At 44.6% G+C, this 19,048-nt stretch overlaps 1 protein-coding gene across 1 annotated transcript; it reads left to right on the forward strand.

Annotated features, from left to right (window-relative positions):
- Positions 1-11,937: 11,937 nt before the first annotated feature.
- On the forward strand, positions 11,938-18,164 carry LOC311103128 (extracellular tyrosine-protein kinase PKDCC-like; the record flags this gene model as incomplete). The annotated part of the gene is made up of 7 exons (XM_084144671.1): positions 11,938-12,531; positions 13,256-13,372; positions 14,719-14,990; positions 16,179-16,258; positions 16,604-16,711; positions 17,571-17,747; positions 18,058-18,164. 7 exons carry the CDS (start codon positions 11,938-11,940, stop codon positions 18,162-18,164), a joined length of 1,455 nt encoding a protein of 484 aa, XP_084000797.1.
- Positions 18,165-19,048: the final 884 nt, after the last annotated feature.

Here is a 19,048-nt window from a genome sequence, read left to right on the forward strand (position 1 = left end):
TATCCTTTTAGATCAGATTTGCAGAAGCAATTGTCAAATTACACCTTGTTGGCGTAAATACAATACATAAGACATAGGCCTATTACTAAATAAATTATAAGCTACACCTAATATTTTTGAATTGTGGTCCCAAATGTTTAGATTTGGGATACAATCTTAGTTTTGCTTCCAAATAGAATTGCAGTACTCCATTAATTAAAGTATATCTCCAGCTCATATTCCTAGGTGGTAAACTGTAGTTCTACCACTACGTAGCCATCAGGTGATGACGCTTTTCTGCTGATACACACTCTGCTGTCCTTTGATGACCTGTAGTCAGAAAAGGCACCTGGGACCAGAGAGGGAGAGATAGTGTGCTCTTCCTAGGGTTACTCCATCTTCATAAAGATATAATGTAGGCTGCTCTGGTGAATGATCAGTGGCATGCCAGCTGGTCTGTGTCTACAGATTAATCATAATGCAGACACCTCATCATCACTGATGCTATTAGTGTAGAATGGAGGAAAGATCAATGGTGTTTTTGACACTGAGAGGCACCCAGTGAACATAATTGGTTGAAAATACATTTTTTAAACGTCGTTTGCACTGTCTGCCATAGAAACACAGTCTGAAATCATCCTTTATCAATGACTTATCAATGTTTCCAAAAAATGTGATTTCAACGGTCCAATCAAAGCAGTGCCTTTCCTAGAGAAACCATTACTTTTTGATGTAGGCCTTAGCGCTGAGATTCATAGATTACTGACTATAACATTTGAAATATGCCTACAGACTAGCGTATTATGTCAAGAACTTGTTGATGTATTTCAAAATTAGATATACAGTGGGGAGAACAAGTATTTGATACACTGCCGATTTTGCAGGTTTTCCTACTTACAAAGGATGTAGAGGTCTGTAATTTTTATCATAGGTACACTTCAACTGTGAGAGACGGAATCTAAAACAAAAATCCAGAAAATCACATTGTATGATTTTTAAGTAATTCATTTGCATTTTATTGCATGACATAAGTATTTGATACATCAGAAAAGCAGAACTTAATATTTGGTACAGAAACCTTTGTTTGCAATTACAGAGATCATACGTTTCCTGTAGGTCTTGACCAGGTTTTCACACACTGCAGCAGGGATTTTGGCCCACTCCTCCATACAGACCGTCTCCAGATCCTTCAGGTTTCGGGGCTGTCGCTGGGCAATACGGACTTTCAGCTCCCTCCGAAGATTTTCTATTGGGTTCAGGTCTGGAGACTGGCTAGGCCACTCCAGGACCTTGAGATGCTTCTTACGGAGCCACACCTTAGTTGCCCTGGCTGTGTGTTTCGGGTCATTGTCATGCTGGAAGACCCAGCCACGACCCATCTTCAATGCTCTTACTGAGGGAAGGAGGTTGTTGGCCAAGATCTCGCGATACATGGCCCCATCCATCCTCCCCTCAATACGATGCAGTCATCCTGTCCCCTTTGCAGAAAAGCATCCCCAAAGAATGATGTTTCCACCTCCATGCTTCACGGTTGGGATGATGTTCTTGGGGTTGTACTCATCCTCCTTCTTCCTCCAAACACGGCGAGTGGAGTTTAGACCAAAAAGCTCTATTTTAGTCTCATCAGACCACATGACCTTCTCCCATTCCTCCTCTGGATCATCCAGATGGTCATTGGCAAACTTCAGACAGGCCTGGACATGCACTGGCTTGAGCAGAGGGACCTTGCATGCACTGCAGGATTTTAATCCATGACGGCGTAGTGTGTTACTAATGGTTTTCTTTGAGACTGTGGTCCCAGCTCTCTTCAGGTCATTGACCAGGTCCTGCCGTGTAGTTCTGGGCTGATCCCTCACCTTCCTCATGATCATTGATGCCCCACGAAGTGAGATCTTGCATGGAGCCCCAGACCGAGGGTGATTGACCGTCAACTTGAACTTCTTCCATTTTCTAATAATTGCGCCAACAGTTGTTGCCTTCTCACCAAGCTGCTTGCCTATTGTCCTGTAGCCCATCCCAGCCTTGTGCAGGTCTACGATTTTATCCCTGATGTCCTTACACAGCTCTCTGGTCTTGGCCATTGTGGAGAGGTTGGAGTCTGTTTGATTGAGTGTGTGGACAGGTGTCTTTTATACAGGTAACGAGTTCAAACAGGTGCAGTTAATACAGGTAATGAGTGGAGAACAGGAGGGCTTCTTAAAGAAAAACTAACAGGTCTGTGAGAGCCGGAATTCTTACTGGTTGGTAGGTGATCAAATACTTATGTCATGCAATAAAATGCAAATAATTACTTAAAAATCATACAATGTGATTTTCTGGATTTTTGTTTTATATTCCGTCTCTCACAGTTGAAGTGTACCTATGATAAAAATTACAGACCTCTACATGCTTTGTAAGTAGGAAAACCTGCAAAATCGGCAGTGTATCAAATACTTGTTCTCCCCACTGTACATGTTCCAAGTGGTCCCTTTTTTGAGAAACCGTAGACTTCATATTAGTGCCCCAAAAAATTCAGAGGTTATTAACTTTGAATAACATTTGAAATATGGCTTTTAGTTCTTAAGATACATCTACAGTGGGGAAAAAAAGTATTTAGTCAGCCACCAATTGTGCAAGTTCTCCCACTTAAAAAGATGAGAGAGGCCTGTAATTTTCATCATAGGTACACGTCAACTATGACAGACAAATTGAGATTTTTTTTCTCCAGAAAATCACATTGTAGGACTTTTAATGAATTTATTTGCAAATGATGGTGGAAAAAAAGTATTTGGTCACCTACAAACAAGCAAGATTTCTGGCTCTCACAGACCTGTAACTTCTTCTTTAAGAGGCTCCTCTGGCCTCCACTCGTTACCTGTATTAATGGCACCTGTTTGAACTTGTTATCAGTATAAAAGACACCTGTCCACAACCTCAAACAGTCACACTCCAAACTCCACTATGGCCAAGACCAAAGAGCTGTCAAAGGACACCAGAAACAAAATTGTAGACCTGCACCAGGCTGGGAAGACTGAATCTGCAATAGGTAAGCAGCTTGGTTTGAAGAAATCAACTGTGGGAGCAATTATTAGGAAATGGAAGACATACAAGACCACTGATAATCTCCCTCGATCTGGGGCTCCACGCAAGATCTCACCCCGTGGGGTCAAAATGATCACAAGAACGGTGAGCAAAAATCCCAGAACCACACGGGGGGACCTATTGAATGACCTGCAGAGAGCTGGGACCAAAGTAACAAAGCCTACCATCAGTAACACACTACGCCGCCAGGGACTCAAATCCTGCAGTGCCAGACGTGTCCCCCTGCTTAAGCCAGTACATGTCCAGGCCCGTCTGAAGTTTGCTAGAGTGCATTTGGATGATCCAGAAGAGGATTGGGAGAATGTCATATGGTCAGATGAAACTTTTTGGTAAAAACTCAACTTGTCGTGTTTGGAGGACAAAGAATGCTGAGTTGGATCCAAAGAACACCATACCTACTGTGAAGCATGGGGGTGGAAACATCATGCTTTGGGGCTGTTTTTCTGCAAAGGGACCAGGACGACTGATCCGTGTAAAGGAAAGAATGAATGGGGCCATGTATCATGAGATTTTGAGTGAAAACCTCCTTCCATCAGCAAGGGCATTGAAGATGAAACGTGGCTGGGTCTTTCAGCATGACAATGATCCCAAACACACCGCCCGGGCAACGAAGGAGTGGCTTCGTAAGAAGCATTTCAAGGTCCTGGAGTGGCCTAGCCAGTCTCCAGATCTCAACCCCATAGACAATCTTTGGAGGGAGTTGAAAGTCCGTGTTGCCCAGCGACAGCCCCAAAACATCACTGTTCTAGAGGAGATCTGCATGGAGGAATGGGCCAAAATACCAGCAACAGTGTGTGAAAACCTTGTGAAGACTTACAGAAAACGTTTGACCTGTGTCATTGCCAACAAAGGGTATATAACAAAGTATTGAGAAACTTTTGTTATTGACCAAATACTTATTTTCCACCATAATTTGCAAATAAATTCATTAAAAATCCTACAATGTGATTTTCTGGAAAAAAAAATCTCAATTTGTCTGTCATAGTTGACGTGTACCTATGATGGAAATTACAGGCCTCTCTCATCTTTTTAAGTGGGAGAACTTGCACAATTGGTGGCTGACTAAATACTTTTTTTCCCCACTGTATGTATGTTTAAGTAGTCTATATGGCAAGATACTTAAGTAGGCCTAGAGTTGTAAAGTACTCCGAATGAGCTTCAATCTTCCCATTGCCATTGGATTCTCATATGACAGAAATAACACTGGGTTTATCATCTACATCAAATCAAATCAAATTTTATTGGCCACATGCGCCGAATACAACAGGTGCAGACATTACAGTGAAATGCTTACTTACAGCCCTTAACCAACAGTGCATTTATTTTTAACAAAAAAAGTAAAAATAAAACAACAACAAAAAAAGTGTTGAGAAAAAAAAAAGCAGAAGTAAAATATAATAACAGTAGGGAGGCTATATATACAGGGGGGTACCGGTGCAGAGTCAATGTGCGGGGGCACCGGCTAGTTGAGGTAGTTGAAGTAATATGTACAATGGCATCATCTTCTGTTGCAGAGGAAAACAGCTAGCCAATTGCCGGTGCTGGAGAAATAAACTGGAGCTCTACTTAAATGAAAGCACAGCAGTTCTGTTTGGAAGCAGTAACTATAGGTCTAATGGTATTAAACATGTAACATAGCTGAATTATTAACCATTACTCTCTATCCTAGACTGAAGGTGCAGAGTCACATGCGCCGAATACAACAGGTGAGCCAGTGCTGTATTGTAGCTACATCTGTCACGATCGTTGACTGAAGACACGGACCAAGGCGCAGCGTGATAAGCGTACATACTTTAATTGTACTTACACGAACAAAAACAACAAACAAACGATACGTGAAGTCCTAGGTTATACACAACAAACCAAACGGAACAAGATCCCACAAAGACTAGTGCAAAACAGGCTGCCTAAAAATGGTCCCCAATCAGAGACAACGAGCTACAGCTGCCTCGGCCAACATAGATCAAAACGATCTAGAACTAAAACATAGAAAAACTAAACATAGAAAAATCCACACCCTGGCTCAACATTTAAGAGTCCCCAGAGCCAGGGCGTGACAGTACCCCCCCCCCCCAAAGGCGCGGACTGTGACCGCGCCACACAAACACAAGAGGGTAGGGGCCGGGTGGGCATTCCGCCTCAGAGGCGGATCCGGCTCCGGGCGTGTCCACCTCCCTCTCTCCACCCCCCCCCGTTGCGCCCCTGATCTGGTCTGGCCCCGCTGGCCAGAGCTGGACTGGACACCGGTGGAGCGGATTGCTCTGGCTCCGGAGTGGAGCAGCTGACCGGTGCCGGACTAGGCACCGGTGGAACAGGCACCGGCCGTGCCGGACTGGACACACGCACCACTGGCTTGGTGCGGGGAGCAGGAACGGGCCGGACCGGGCTGACGACGCGCACCACTGGCTTGGTGCGGGGAGCAGGAACGGGCCGGACCGGGCTGACGACACGCACCACTGGCTTGGTGCGGGGAGCAGGAACAGGCCGGACCGGGCTGGCGACGCGCACCACTGGCTTGGTGCGAGGGACAGGAACAGGCCAGACCGGGCTGGCGACGCGCACCCCTGGCTTGGTGCGGGGAGCAGGAACAGGCCGGACCGGGCTGGCGACGCGCACCCCTGGCTTGGTGCGGGGAGCAGGAACAGGCCGGACCGGGCTGGCGACGCGCACCACTGGTTTGGTGCGAGGGGCAGGAACAGGCCGGACCGGGCTGGCGACGCGCACCACTGGTTTGGTGCGAGGGGCAGGAACAGGCCGGACCGGGCTGGCGACGCGCACCACTGGTTTGGTGCGAGGGGCAGGAACAGGCCGGACCGGGCTGGCGACGCGCACCACTGGCTTGGTGCGAGGGGCAGGAACAGGCTGGACCGGGCTGGCGACATGCACCACAGGCTTAGTGCGGGGAGCAGGAACGGGCCGGACCGTACTGGGAACACACACCACTGGCCTTGTGCGGGAATCAGGAACGGGCCGGACCGGACTGGTGACACACACCACTTCCTTGGTGCGAGGAGCGGGACTGGGTTTCCTTCTAAACCTCCGCTCCCTCTGCTGCCTAACCAGTTCCTCTCGCCGTGCCTCTACACTCTCCCTCTCCCTCATGACAAATAGCCCCCGTAACCTGGTGGCCTCCTCTCCTAGTCGGCAGATTCGCCCTGTAGCTGCCTCCTGCTGCTCCGTCATCCACGCCGTGTGCCGTCGTCGGCGCGGTTGGGGTTGCCTCTCGCGTGTCCGTCGTCGGCGCGGTTGGCGCCGTTTCTCCTCTCCTGCCTGGGCATTTACCTTTGCCCATGGCCCTCTGCCCGCGAAGATCTCCTCCCAAGACCACCATTTGCCCACCTGCGACATCGCCATCTTCTCCTCCTGGGCATGCTGCTTGGTCCTCTTATGGTGGGATCTTCTGTCACGATCGTTGACTGAAGACACGGACCAAGGCGCAGCGTGATAAGCGTACATACTTTAATTGTACTTACACGAACAAAAACAACAAACAAACGATACGTGAAGTCCTAGGTTATACACAACAAACCAAACGGAACAAGATCCCACAAAGACTAGTGCAAAACAGGCTGCCTAAATATGGTCCCCAATCAGAGACAACGAGCTACAGCTGCCTCTGATTGGGAACCACCCCGGCCAACATAGATCAAAACGATCTAGAACGAAAACATAGAAAAACTAAACATAGAAAAATCCACACCCTGGCTCAACATTTAAGAGTCCCCAGAGCCAGGGCGTGACAACATCCAGTCTGTAAATAAGCTGTGAGGTTTGATCTTGTCTTGAGGCTAATGCCCCCAGCTCACTAAAGTCGCTATATCCCCAGCCCGCCTATAGCTTTGTCTGCTCCAGATAAGGGGTGGACCTGAACCGACACCCATGGTAATTTCCCGTGGCAGATCTCTTCCGAGTGGGTAGTGATGCGAGCAATTTATATTCATTTATTTACAGCTCAAGACTGAGAGGAAAGATTTCCCTAATAGGGGAGAACGATACAAGTGGTTCCCAAAGGCAAGATGTTGCTTATGAACAAGAGATAGGAAGATAAAGGGGTAAGGAGTACAAAAAGGCATGCTCTCAGAATTTTGATGATTGTTCCCAAATGAACAACATTACCTGAGTATATTATATATTTCAGTAAGGAAAGTGTGAACTGTGAACATTTCACAATGAATCATCTCGTCTGACCTTCAGTCTAGGATAGAGAGTAATGGTTAATAATTCAGCTATGTTACATGTTTAATACCATTAGACCTATAGTTACTGCTTCCAAACAGAACTGCTGTGCTTTCATTTAAGTAGAGCTCCAGTTTATTTCCCCAGCACCGGCAATTGGCTAGCTATTTTCCTCTGCAACAGAAGATGATGCCATTTTGCTGATGAATACTGTGGGGTGCTAGTCTGATGACCGTCAAAAAGGCCTCCTAAAACAGACAAAGTTAGAAAAGTGTGCCGCTATGGTTACTTCATCCATCTGTATGAAGATGTTTACCTTCATTATCTCTCAAAGAATGATTCATTCTTTTTATTTTATAGTAATTAAGAAATCTCATTTGACTGTTAGTTTGATAATTTTCTAACTGTTCTTTTCAATGTAAAGTGTGTGACACTGGTGTGGGCAAAGGTGTCCTCAGACTAAATACTCTCCTTATCCCTTTTCAGAATGAATGATTTTAATAACATGCTAAGTCAATCACTACTGTATAAGATATGCAGTGCCTGACAAAAGTTTGGACACACCCACTCATTCAGGGGTTTTTCTTTATTTGTACTATTTTCTACATTGTAGAATAATAGTGAAGACATCAACACTATGAAATAACACATATGGAATCATGTAGTAACCAAAAAACTGTTGAACAAATCAAAATCTATTTTATATTTGAGATTCTTCAAAGTAGCCACCCTTTGCCTTGATGACAACTTTGCACACTCTTGGCATTCTCTCAACCAGCTTCATGAGGTAGTCACCTGGAATGCATTTCAGTTAACAGGTGTGCCTTGTTAAAAGTTAATTAGTGGAATTTCTTTACTTCTTAATGCATTTGAGCCAATCAGTTGTGTTGTGACAAGGTACCCTATTTGGTAAAATACCAAGTCCATATTATGGCAAGAACAGCTCAAATAAGCAAAGAGAAACGACAGTCCATCATTACTTTAAGACATGAAGGTCAGTCTAGGCACTGGTGTACCACACACACCCTTAGCCCCCGCAAGGCGGAGAGACACACAGGAAATTAGCTATAAAACTGCAAAATGTTCTCTCAGCTTCATGGCAAAATGTGTAGAATAGCAGTAAATTAGCTTTAAACATGTAAGATTCTCTCATCCTCATAGTAAAATGTGTGGAATAGCCAACCAGGTCACCCGTGATACAAGTCAATATTCGACATCCTCCATGTTTGAGGACGTCGGGAGATGACATGGAAACCGGCCACTACGGGCAACAGTAAGCGCCGTTACCTTCAAGTAGGCATGCTCAGTCCTTTTGGGGCGGAGACTAGTGACAAGAAATGTGTAAATATATAGCAGTAAAGAATGTGGTCTTGAATATCCTGTGACATTTTTCTCTCCTGTTAATCTTGAATTAGGCTTTATATGCATTTAATAAAAAACGCACCTGTGCGTCAATCTAAGTAGCATAAAAAAAAATCCCAGTCAAAATCAGTCAGTTTAAGCTACAGATATCATTTTTTTTGCATGGGCTGCCTCTCAATCCACAGCATCCGCCTACAGTATGTCAGCCTTCCGCATCTGCGGTGGAAGGTGGCCGAGCTACAGCAGTGTTTGTCACACCATGAGATATCCCGAAAATCGGTCTTCTTATGAAAACGTCTGTACCGAATGGTTTGGCTTACAAACTAATATGACCCTACTATGGAAAGGGGAGACTCTCACAAACCCAATGGTGTACGACCTCCACAAGTGTCACGGGACTCGTCTGAAGGCAACCCATACAATCGAATGGAAGAATTTGGAGCTAGTTTTGTGCTAGCAAAAATATGGGGTTAAATATGTGTCTTAAAAAACTCAAATACTTCCTGAGCTTTGTTATATATCCTAGATATAGGAAAGACACTTCACAACCTTATTCCTTATGATACATTTTTTGTCTTTTTTGCCATTTATGAATATGTTATTCAATGTGTTTCTATGGGCTATAGTAGTAAAGGCCAAATGCAATATTTAAAAGGTATATATACACTGCTCAAAAAAATAAAGGGAACACTTAAACAACACAATGTAACTCCAAGTCAATCACACTTCTGTGAAATCAAACTGTCCACTTAGGAAGCAACACTGATTGACAATACATTTCACATGCTGTTGTGCAAATGGAATAGACAACAGGTGGAAATTATAGGCAATTAGCAAGACACCCCCAATAAAGGAGTGGTTCTGCAGGTTGTGACCACAGACCACTTCTCAGTTCCTATGCTTCCTGGCTGATGTTTTGGTCACTTTTGAATGCTGGCGGTGCTTTCACTCTAGTGGTAGCATGAGACGGAGTCTACAACCCACACAAGTGGCTCAGGTAGTGCAGCTCATCCAGGATGGCACATCAATGCAAGCTGTGGCAAGAAGGTTTGCTGTGTCTGTCAGCGTAGTGTCCAGAGCATGGAGGCGCTACAAGGAGACAGGCCAGTACATCAGGAGACGTGGAGGCTGTAGGACTGCTAGCAGCAGGACTGCTACCTCCGCCTTTGTGCAAGGAGGAGCAGGAGGAGCACTGCCAGAGCCCTGCAAAATGACCTCCAGCAGGCCACAAATGTGCATGTGTCTGCTCAAACGGTCAGAAACAGACTCCATGAGGGTGGTATGAGGGCCCGACGTCCACAGGTGGGGGTTGTGCTTACAGCCCAACACCGTGCAGGACGTTTGGCATTTGCCAGAGAACACCAAGATTGGCAAATTCGCCACTGGCGCACTGTGCTCTTCACAGATGAAAGCAGGTTCACACTGAGCACATGTGACAGACGTGACAGAGTCTGGAGACGCTGTGGAGAACGTTCTGCTGCCTGCAACATCCTCCAGCATGACCGGTTTGGCGGTGGGTCAGTCATGGTGTGGGGTGGCATTTCTTTGGGGGGCCGCACAGCCCTCCATGTGCTCGCCAGAGGTAGCCTGACTGCCATTAGGTACCGAGATGAGATCCTCAGACCCCTTGTGAGACCATATGCTGGTGCGGTTGGCCCTGGGTTCCTCCTAATGCAAGACAATGCTAGACCTCATGTGGCTGGAGTGTGTCAGCAGTTCCTGCAAGAGGATGGCATTGATGCTATGGACTGGCCCGCCCGTTCCCCAGACCTGAATCCAATTGAGCACATCTGGGACATCATGTCTCGCTCCATCCACCAACGCCACGTTGCACCACAGACTGTCCAGGAGTTGGCGGATGCTTTAGTCCAGGTCTGGGAGGACATCCCTCAGGAGACCAACCGCCACCTCATCAGGAGCATGCCCAGGTGTTGTAGGGAGGTCATACAGGCATGTGGAGGCCACAGACACTACTGAGCCTCATTTTGACTTGTTTTAAGGACATTACATCAAAGTTGGATCAGCCTGTAGTGTGGTTTTCCACTTTAATTTTGAGTGTGACTCCAAATCCAGACCTCCATGGGTTGATCCATTTGATTTCCATTGATAATTTTTGTGTGATTTTGTTGTCAGCACATTCAACTATGTAAAGAAAAAAGTATTTAATAAGATTATTTCATTCATTCAGATCTAGGATGTGTTATTTTAGTTTTCCCTTTATTTTTTGAGCAGTGTATATACAGTGGATTCGGAAAGTATTCAGTCCCCTTGACTTTTTCCACATTTTATTACGTTACAGCCTTATTCTAAAATGGTTCATACCCAAGAAGACTTGAGGCTGTAATCGCCGCCAAAGGTGCTTCAACAAATTACTGAGTAAAGGGCCTGAATACTTATGTAAATGTGATATTTCCGTTTTTCACCTCCCTGACCAAGGCCCATCTCCCCTGATTGCTCAGTTTGACCGGCCAGCCGGCCAGCTCTAGGAAGAGTCTTGGTGGTTCCAAACTTCTTCCATTTAAGATTGATTGAGGCGACTGTGTTCTTGGGGACCTTCAATGCTGCAGAAATGTTTTGGTACCCTTCCCCAGGTATGTGCCTTGACACAATCCTGTCTCGGAGCTCTACGGACAATTCCTTCGACCTCTTGGCTTGGTTTTTGCTCTGACGTGCACTGTCAGGTATGGGACCTTATATAGACAGGTGTGTGCCTTTCCAAATCATGTCCAATCAATTTAATTTACCACAGGTGGACTCCAATCAAGTTATAGAAACATCTCAAGGATGATCAATGTATGCACCTGAGCTCAATTTCGAGTCTCATAGCAAAAGGTCTGAATACTTATGTAAATAAGGTATGTGTGTTTTTTATTCGTAATAGATTTGCCAAAAAAATTAAAAACCTGTTTTCGCTTTGTTATTATGGGGTATTGTTGGTAGATTGATGAGTGAAAAAAAATGATTTTATCTATTTTAGAATAAGGCTGTAATGTAACAAAATGTGGAAAAAGGAAAGGGGTCTGAATACTTTTCCGAATGCACTGTATACCTAAAGGGGTCCAAAATGCAATATCAAATAGCTAAATGATTCAAGTTATGACCATCTTAAAATAATTCCATATGTTAAAGGGGTCCTAAAATTCAAAATCATTGACACACACATTACTCATCACCAGCTAAATCAGGGGCGGGATTTTACTTTTAAGGGAAGACACGCCTCTGGTGGGCGTGCCTCAAGAGGTGAAAACAACGAGCTCAACCTTTCTCCATAGTCATTAGTACAGAAGAGGTCTCTCGTCCGATTGAATTAAGTGCGTGTTCATTTTACCCGCGCACGAAATGTCCACGATGGGCAGCCCTCTGTGCACCGCGGTACTTTTAGCTTTTCTGGTCTTTTCTTTAAGACTTTTTGTGAACAGTTGGCACAGAGTTCATAAAGGAATGTTTGCCAATGGAACTATTGAGGATGATTTTGTTATGGAGCGTAACGGATTAGTTCATGAACTCAACGAAAGACGCAAGGAAATCCTTTCTTTCCTCATCTCTTCTGGGGTAAAGAGGTTATTGGATGAATCGGGACACTTTGGGCAGCACCAATCATTTGAAAGTAACCATTTGGATATTAGTTTGGATAACGAGAGTGAAGTTTCCAGTGGATCTATTAGAATAAATAAGGATCATATTGGCTGTGATCAGCTTGTTGATATGAAAGCTGTGGATATCCTTGGCTCGGGCTATACCAAAATAGTGCTTGAAGTTGTGCTATCGGAGGGACAGTCTGTGGCATTGAAAACCGTGTACGATCAAGGAACTGACATGGCGAGATGTCTCGAGGATTTTAAAGACCCCTTGGGCTGTCACGAGCTCGTGTCTTTTAAACTGAAAAAAGAAATAGTTTTATTGCAAAGACTGCAACATCCAAATATCATAAAGGTACGTGAATAAAGTATTATTTATTCAATAAATAATTAGTCTAAGGTAAAAAAAATAGAATATAACTTTATTGATCTCCAGGGGGTATAGGCTAATCAAGGTGTCAGAGGCTTACATACATCACAAACACAGAACATACACGTTACAAACAACATGGCCTACCGTTCTAGAAACCTACAAACTTCAACCACATTGATGCTACTTTGCTGTCTATTTAAGGAGCTAACTGCTTCTCAGGCCTGTCTGCTCTGCTGCTTGTGTAATATCCTTAAAAAGCCTCATTGCATCTGTAGGACATTCCCATGTAATTCAATTAAACCTCTTGAACCTCCCCTGACCTTGGGTCGCAGTTCTGCATCAGCAGCTGGAGGAGATACAATGTCCCTCTCTGTCTGTTAACCTGGAATATGTATAAAAAATCCCCAAAGTCTATTTAATCAATCCATTATGGTCAAATGTGCAACTTGAATGTAAACAATCCTAACCTGTTTACAGGCTACTGTGTAACAGTTTAATGAATACCTTCATGAACACACTTTAACGTAATCTCTGTAATAGGCCAGAGTAGAACACCACATTTTACTGGTTTGTCCTGAGAACAACTGGTTTGATACAGTTATGCTGCGCTCTCATCATTTTCTCCCAATTCTTTACTAGCTTACATTCCCGGTGTTAGGTTTACTGTGACACTAATAATGCAGTATAACCTATTTCCCTTCTGCAGCTCCGAGGTCACTGCGAGGACAGTGTGGGGGCAGGAGGCATCACAGCCATCCTGGAGCAGGGCTTGCCACTACAGATGATCCAGCTCCTACAGAGCCCCTGGGAGGAACGCTTTCGGGTAAGAAGACCACTAGGCCCTCTGTCTCTCTCTGCTCTCTCTCTCACTCACTCACACACACACACAATCTCATCTCTCTCTACCACCCTTGTCCTCCTCCACATCCCTGGAGAGAGTGTTAATCAGGAGTGGCCCGCCCCCTGGCTCCCTCTGGGGCATACCTGGGGTGGGGATGGGGGTGGATGATAGGGGATGGGGGTGGAGAAGGAGCTGCTGTTGGAGGATGACATTCTTAGCCTGGAGTGGATTAACCCATGCCCCATCTCCATTCCAACTGGGCCTGATCAAATACTCTGAAGGACAGATGTCTGCGTTCAGGGGGATCTCGAATGTCGGCCCCCTCTTCTCGCGCCTTAAGCCCTCTACGATCTTCTAGTGTGTGTAGTGCGTACCAATGTACGTCAATGTGTGTGTATGACACTGATAGTGTGTGTGTGACACTGATAGTGTGTGCATGTGCGTGTGCGTGTGTGTACGCACAGAAGTGTTGTTGTTTGCAAGTATGTACGCGTCATAACACATGGTGACGAGTCCTTCAGGCCAAGTCATTTCGAGCATCCACGAAAGTGAGGAATCAGTAACAATGAGCAACAGCAGGGGTGAGGTGTTAAAGGAACACTTATTTCAACATGCCTGATCCCTTGGAGCAAAACGCTCCACTGCTGTAGGGTGTACAGTCATTCAAAAAGGGGTTTGGTTTCCCCTACCTCTGTTTTAGTAGTGCTGCGGCTGCACTGAGAGACGTTCGACAGACTCGCCTGGTTACCCAATGTCCCAACTATGTTTGCAGTGTGACCAAATCATTTTCTGCCGCGTCAACGCATGCCGAATGCTACTCGTTCCATTTCTTTGTGGGCTGTGCCAACTCGATACTTGTTTCGCCGCTTTGTTTCATCTTGACCATTCTTCTATGGCTCATGTTATACAGGAATGAAGTAGTAAGCCTAGATGTGATATGAAGCAGCAACTGCAGAAATGTCCTGAAAAAGCAGTGTGACACAAGAAGAGTCTGTGTGCAATATGATCTGTTTTCTTTTTCTTTCCTTTTTAGAGTGGGTAACACTTTACAAGACGTTGCTCATAAACCTGTGTAGTAACCTTGTAATTACACGTGTAACAACAATGTATTAGCAAGTTGTTACACAACATTTTAGTATTTTCTTGCACACATTTTTTACATACCACAGGACATAGGCGAAAGAGCAGACAGCCACAATAATACTATCACATACGATGACATCGTCCTCATATATCACCAAGTACATATGACATATACAGTACATGTCAAAGGTATACAATGACAACCATAATGTCAACAACATCCAACCTGTACATTTTTCCCTCAGGTTTGTTTGGGCCTGGTGAGGCTCCTCCACTACCTCTCCCACTCCCCTCTGGGCTCTGTGGCTCTGTTGGACTTCCAGCCCCGTCAGTTTGTCATGGTATCTGGGGAGCTGAAGCTCACAGACCTGGATGACGCCAGCGTGACGGAGCCCGCCTGTCAGGTGGACCAGGACTGCGTCTTACAGTTCCCCCTCCGCAACTTCAGCCTGCCCTGCACGGACCAGGGAGTGTGTGAGGGCCTCAACGAGATGAGGAATCGTTACAACGCCTACAGGTAATACAGCTGCACTCCCATTGTTAGGCTACATTTTCAAGTGTTTTGCCAGGTGGGTGAGATGTCATTGCTGCACTCCTTGGGCTAGTTTCCCAGATCCAGATGAAACCGAAGCTTCTGCTAGACTAAAAAACATGCTCAACGGAGAATCTTCAATAACCAGGTTTCCATCCAACCATTTCATGCTGGTACAATTTTATAAATGCCGACAGACAATTTGTTCGTTCGACATGGTGGGATCTTTTTTGTCTGTAAAATTAATTATGCGAGAAATGGCAGTGGAAATGTCTTTATGCACAAATATTGATATAATAACCATCATATCTAAGTAAACTTGGAGTCACGCGATGACATGGTGTGTGGTCCTCCCACTACGACTCAGGAAACCATGCAGTTCATTAGGCTACAGATGAAATAAGGGAGATGAAAGTGCACTTGATTAGCTTGATGCTTGATGCTCCTTTAAATATTGAGGGTCTTATTCTGGTGACATGATGATTAATGCTTGGCGGCTGTTTGACAAATAAAAATAATATTGCTGTTATCCATAATAATCTTGTAATGTAGGTAGCCTACCTGCACTGTATCTGCGAGCTGTTAGCTAGAGTGCACGTGCCAAGACCAGAGCGGGCATGTTTGCTATATAACACAACAGTTTTTGTGACAGAACCATCAGTAGTGTTGAAAATGCAATGGAAACCCATTTAACTTTTTCATTCGGTACATAGGAATTTAACTGCAAAAGTTATTTTTATGTGCACTACGTCATCACTCACATACTTTTATCCATAATAAGTCCGTTTGATAGAAACACATCTCTGGTGGGAAAATTTGCATATTATTTTATGCAGATTTTAGAATATTTGCATGAAAATCTGTCGCAAATTGGATTGAAACCTAGCTATGGAAAGTGACATTTGTCCTGCTTAATCTTAATCTTAAAACAAACAAAAAACAAGCATTGGAAAGGTGGGTGAGATGTATCATAGCCCCACTCTTTGATGGTTTAGCTAGATCATTCCTCGCTTTGTTCCGTGACAGTGCCATTTTGTAGGCTACATGTATTCACTCATGATTCTGCCAGGTTTACTGCACACTTGCTTTAATACCGTGATGAAGAGTCAACGTTTCATGAAATATGTGATGGGACTTGTCTAAATGAGAAATGTTTCTTTTACACTGCCTCAGGTATTTTTTCACCTACCTGCTGCCTCACCAAGCCCCGCCTGCTCTGAGACATCTGGTGGATCACATCATGAACTCAACGGGTGAGGACTGGAGTAGATGGAACATGACCCGCCATTACTATTAATCATTTGGAAAGACCTAATATGGCCCTTTCATATGTCATGTTAGAGCCTAGAGTTTTTCCCTAACCATGTGCGCCTGACTAGAAAAACTTTAGGCCCTAGTTGGAGTTTGTCATACACTTCCATGTGAACAATACCATTTACCCCACATATGAACATAACTAGAGCCAGGTGTTTTGACCGACCACATTGGCCTTTCCAGGAAAAACAAATTGTTCACATTTGACCAAGCGTATGACCAATTCCAGTGGTGTTTCCACTCATACCTTTTCTGTGCTGACCTGTTCCGCTGTGTTTCTCCAGGAGAGCTGAAAGGTGATGTGAATGACACTCTGGAAGCCTTTGAAGACATGTTCCATCTGTACAAATCCGGCCTGCACCTGGACAACATGCCTCCGTCAATAATCAGAGGTATGACGTGAACCTTTGATTTTTTGGTCTAAATGACTTTTACAGTGCTCCAGACCCCTCCCCTCCAAACTCTCCAGCCCTTCACTCTATGAAAATTAATAACTAAAATGACTGGCCCAGATCCTGCAGCTGTATTTTCCATGCTCAAGCTGCTCAATGGTTTATACAGCTACATTATAAATAGTAATCAAAGTAAGCCTGGGAAGTGGATTGAGTGGACTGAGTCTGGAAATATAAAGGAATGTTTTAGACCAACATTGTTGTGATGTATTAACACTGTAAACTGCTAGGTTCTGGCAAAGGAGTTCTAAAAAGGAACTGTAGTTCTCCAGTACGTGTCTTCAGTCACAGGCAAAACTGATTCCTGGGCCTATAGATCATATGAATGGTCTGCGTATGTTGACTTAGAGTACTATTTTTAGTGAACATTTCATCATGAGTATCTGGAACTCCATAGACATAGGATCACTGTCCAAGACTTAAAATAAAACAGATAACCCCAATGTCTTCCCTTTTTCCAGATGATTTTCTTCTACAGAGTGTTCATATAAAGAACCTTAAAGTGACCCTCTGTTTGCCGCACTAATGCCCCAACTGGAGCGCTTGTTCCCCTATTAATATGCCCCCCAACATTTTGAACCCCTGCCTTGTAGGTTTAGGTGGAGGAGTACCAATGGAGAAACTTGACACCCCTGCCATCTTCCCCTCACTGTGAATGAGTTGACTTCTGTTCTGATGTTGGGTTGGAGGGGGGGCAGGCGCTCCTAATTCGCGGCCCATGCTAATGTTTAGCAGATGGGTTTGGCCCAGGCCCCACAATGTCTCTGAAAGACTCTGGTGTTTCTTCTCACCCCATTAGATTATGCAGTCATGAAAGGCATGAGCACCTCTGTAAATATGGAATACAGATGCTGGCCCTCGTACAACCACCAAGGCTGCGTGCTGTCGGTGCACAACGCCAAGGAGGCGGCCTTCATCTGTAACTCCCTTCCTCAGTGCACTAGCTTCAGCCTGAGCGACCAGAGGACTTGGACAGGTTAGTGTCACTGACCGTCAGCCTTGAGGCATTGACCGAACTGTGGTTGTCATCTGGAGTGGAATTGGACAATTATTTATCTTCGGGAACTCCTAGTTGTCATTAATAATCATGCCTAAAGCATTCACATTATACCCCTTAATACTTTAAGTGCTAGGTAAACATTTCTGAGTGCTCTCTTTATTGAACATTTGGCCTTTAAACCTGATATCAAGCTATCAAGTTCCAGTTGAGATGTACTGTAATTCTGAGTCACTGAGGAACTTTACTTTGGCATTTTTGTTATTTCTTTGCCTTTGCTTGTCTGCAGGACGGCTCCTCGCCTCGTTCCAAAGTGGTTTCAGACATCTGGTTCCAGATGGGAACTCGGAGGTGTATTTGAAAAAGACCAAAGCATCACCAGGAACTACGGTGTAGGGAGTGGGACAACAGGAGTTGGGGAATGCGGGGAGGGTGTTTTTGAAGCGAATGAATGAATGTGATATATTTATAGGGCTTTTGTTCATTGGCTCGTTTGATCTGGCTGCCAATCCTGCGTGCTGCCAATAACTATTTAATGGGATGCGCCATGAAACTTTGTGGCTTGGCGTAGGGATACAGGTTTGTGCATCGAGGGCTGCACATGGTAACAAGCATATAAGTGCTTACAGCAGTCAGCCTAGATGATTACAACCATTCCAGTCCCCAGTAGTTGTCTTTGATTTTGCCATATGTGATGTTAAATATAGTTATCATTACATTGTTTGTGTATAATATGTGCACCTTGTGGGTGTGAACCTGTTTAACTTTTTCAATGAAAGAGATTCTGTTCAATGACAGTTCATTCTGTACTTGATGTTCTGTACTTTGTTATTATGGTTGTTTTATATTATAAATACTTTAATATACTTTGTTGTTTCAGAGTCTGTCTTTGTGAAACGGTATGCAATTCAAATGCTTGGATTAATTTGAACTAATAGCATATTCTATTCTTGTTAGTGTCACTATAGGAATTGATCTCCTCTATACCCTACTCCAACCAACCAATCACATATCACACAATGTGTGGGCGTGTGTATGCACTGCTTTCAGCCCCCTCTTCCCACAATCTGTTACCCATTTCAAAGGGGGGAGATCCCAAGCCATACTGTGCTCTGCAAAGTTTACAAAAGCCCAGGGAATGCATGCCAATAATCACTTGCCGGGTCATTATGGGGCTTAATTAATACATGTAAATGTTCCTTGTTTTCAGGCTCTTTCTCATGGAACAGGCCCATAATACAAAGGAGCGCTAAGAACAATTCAGAGTAAATCTCCTTTTA

This window comes from Coregonus lavaretus, assembly GCF_964263955.1.
Source record: "Coregonus lavaretus genome assembly, chromosome: 27".
NCBI classification, from domain to species: Eukaryota; Metazoa; Chordata; class Actinopteri; order Salmoniformes; family Salmonidae; genus Coregonus; species Coregonus lavaretus.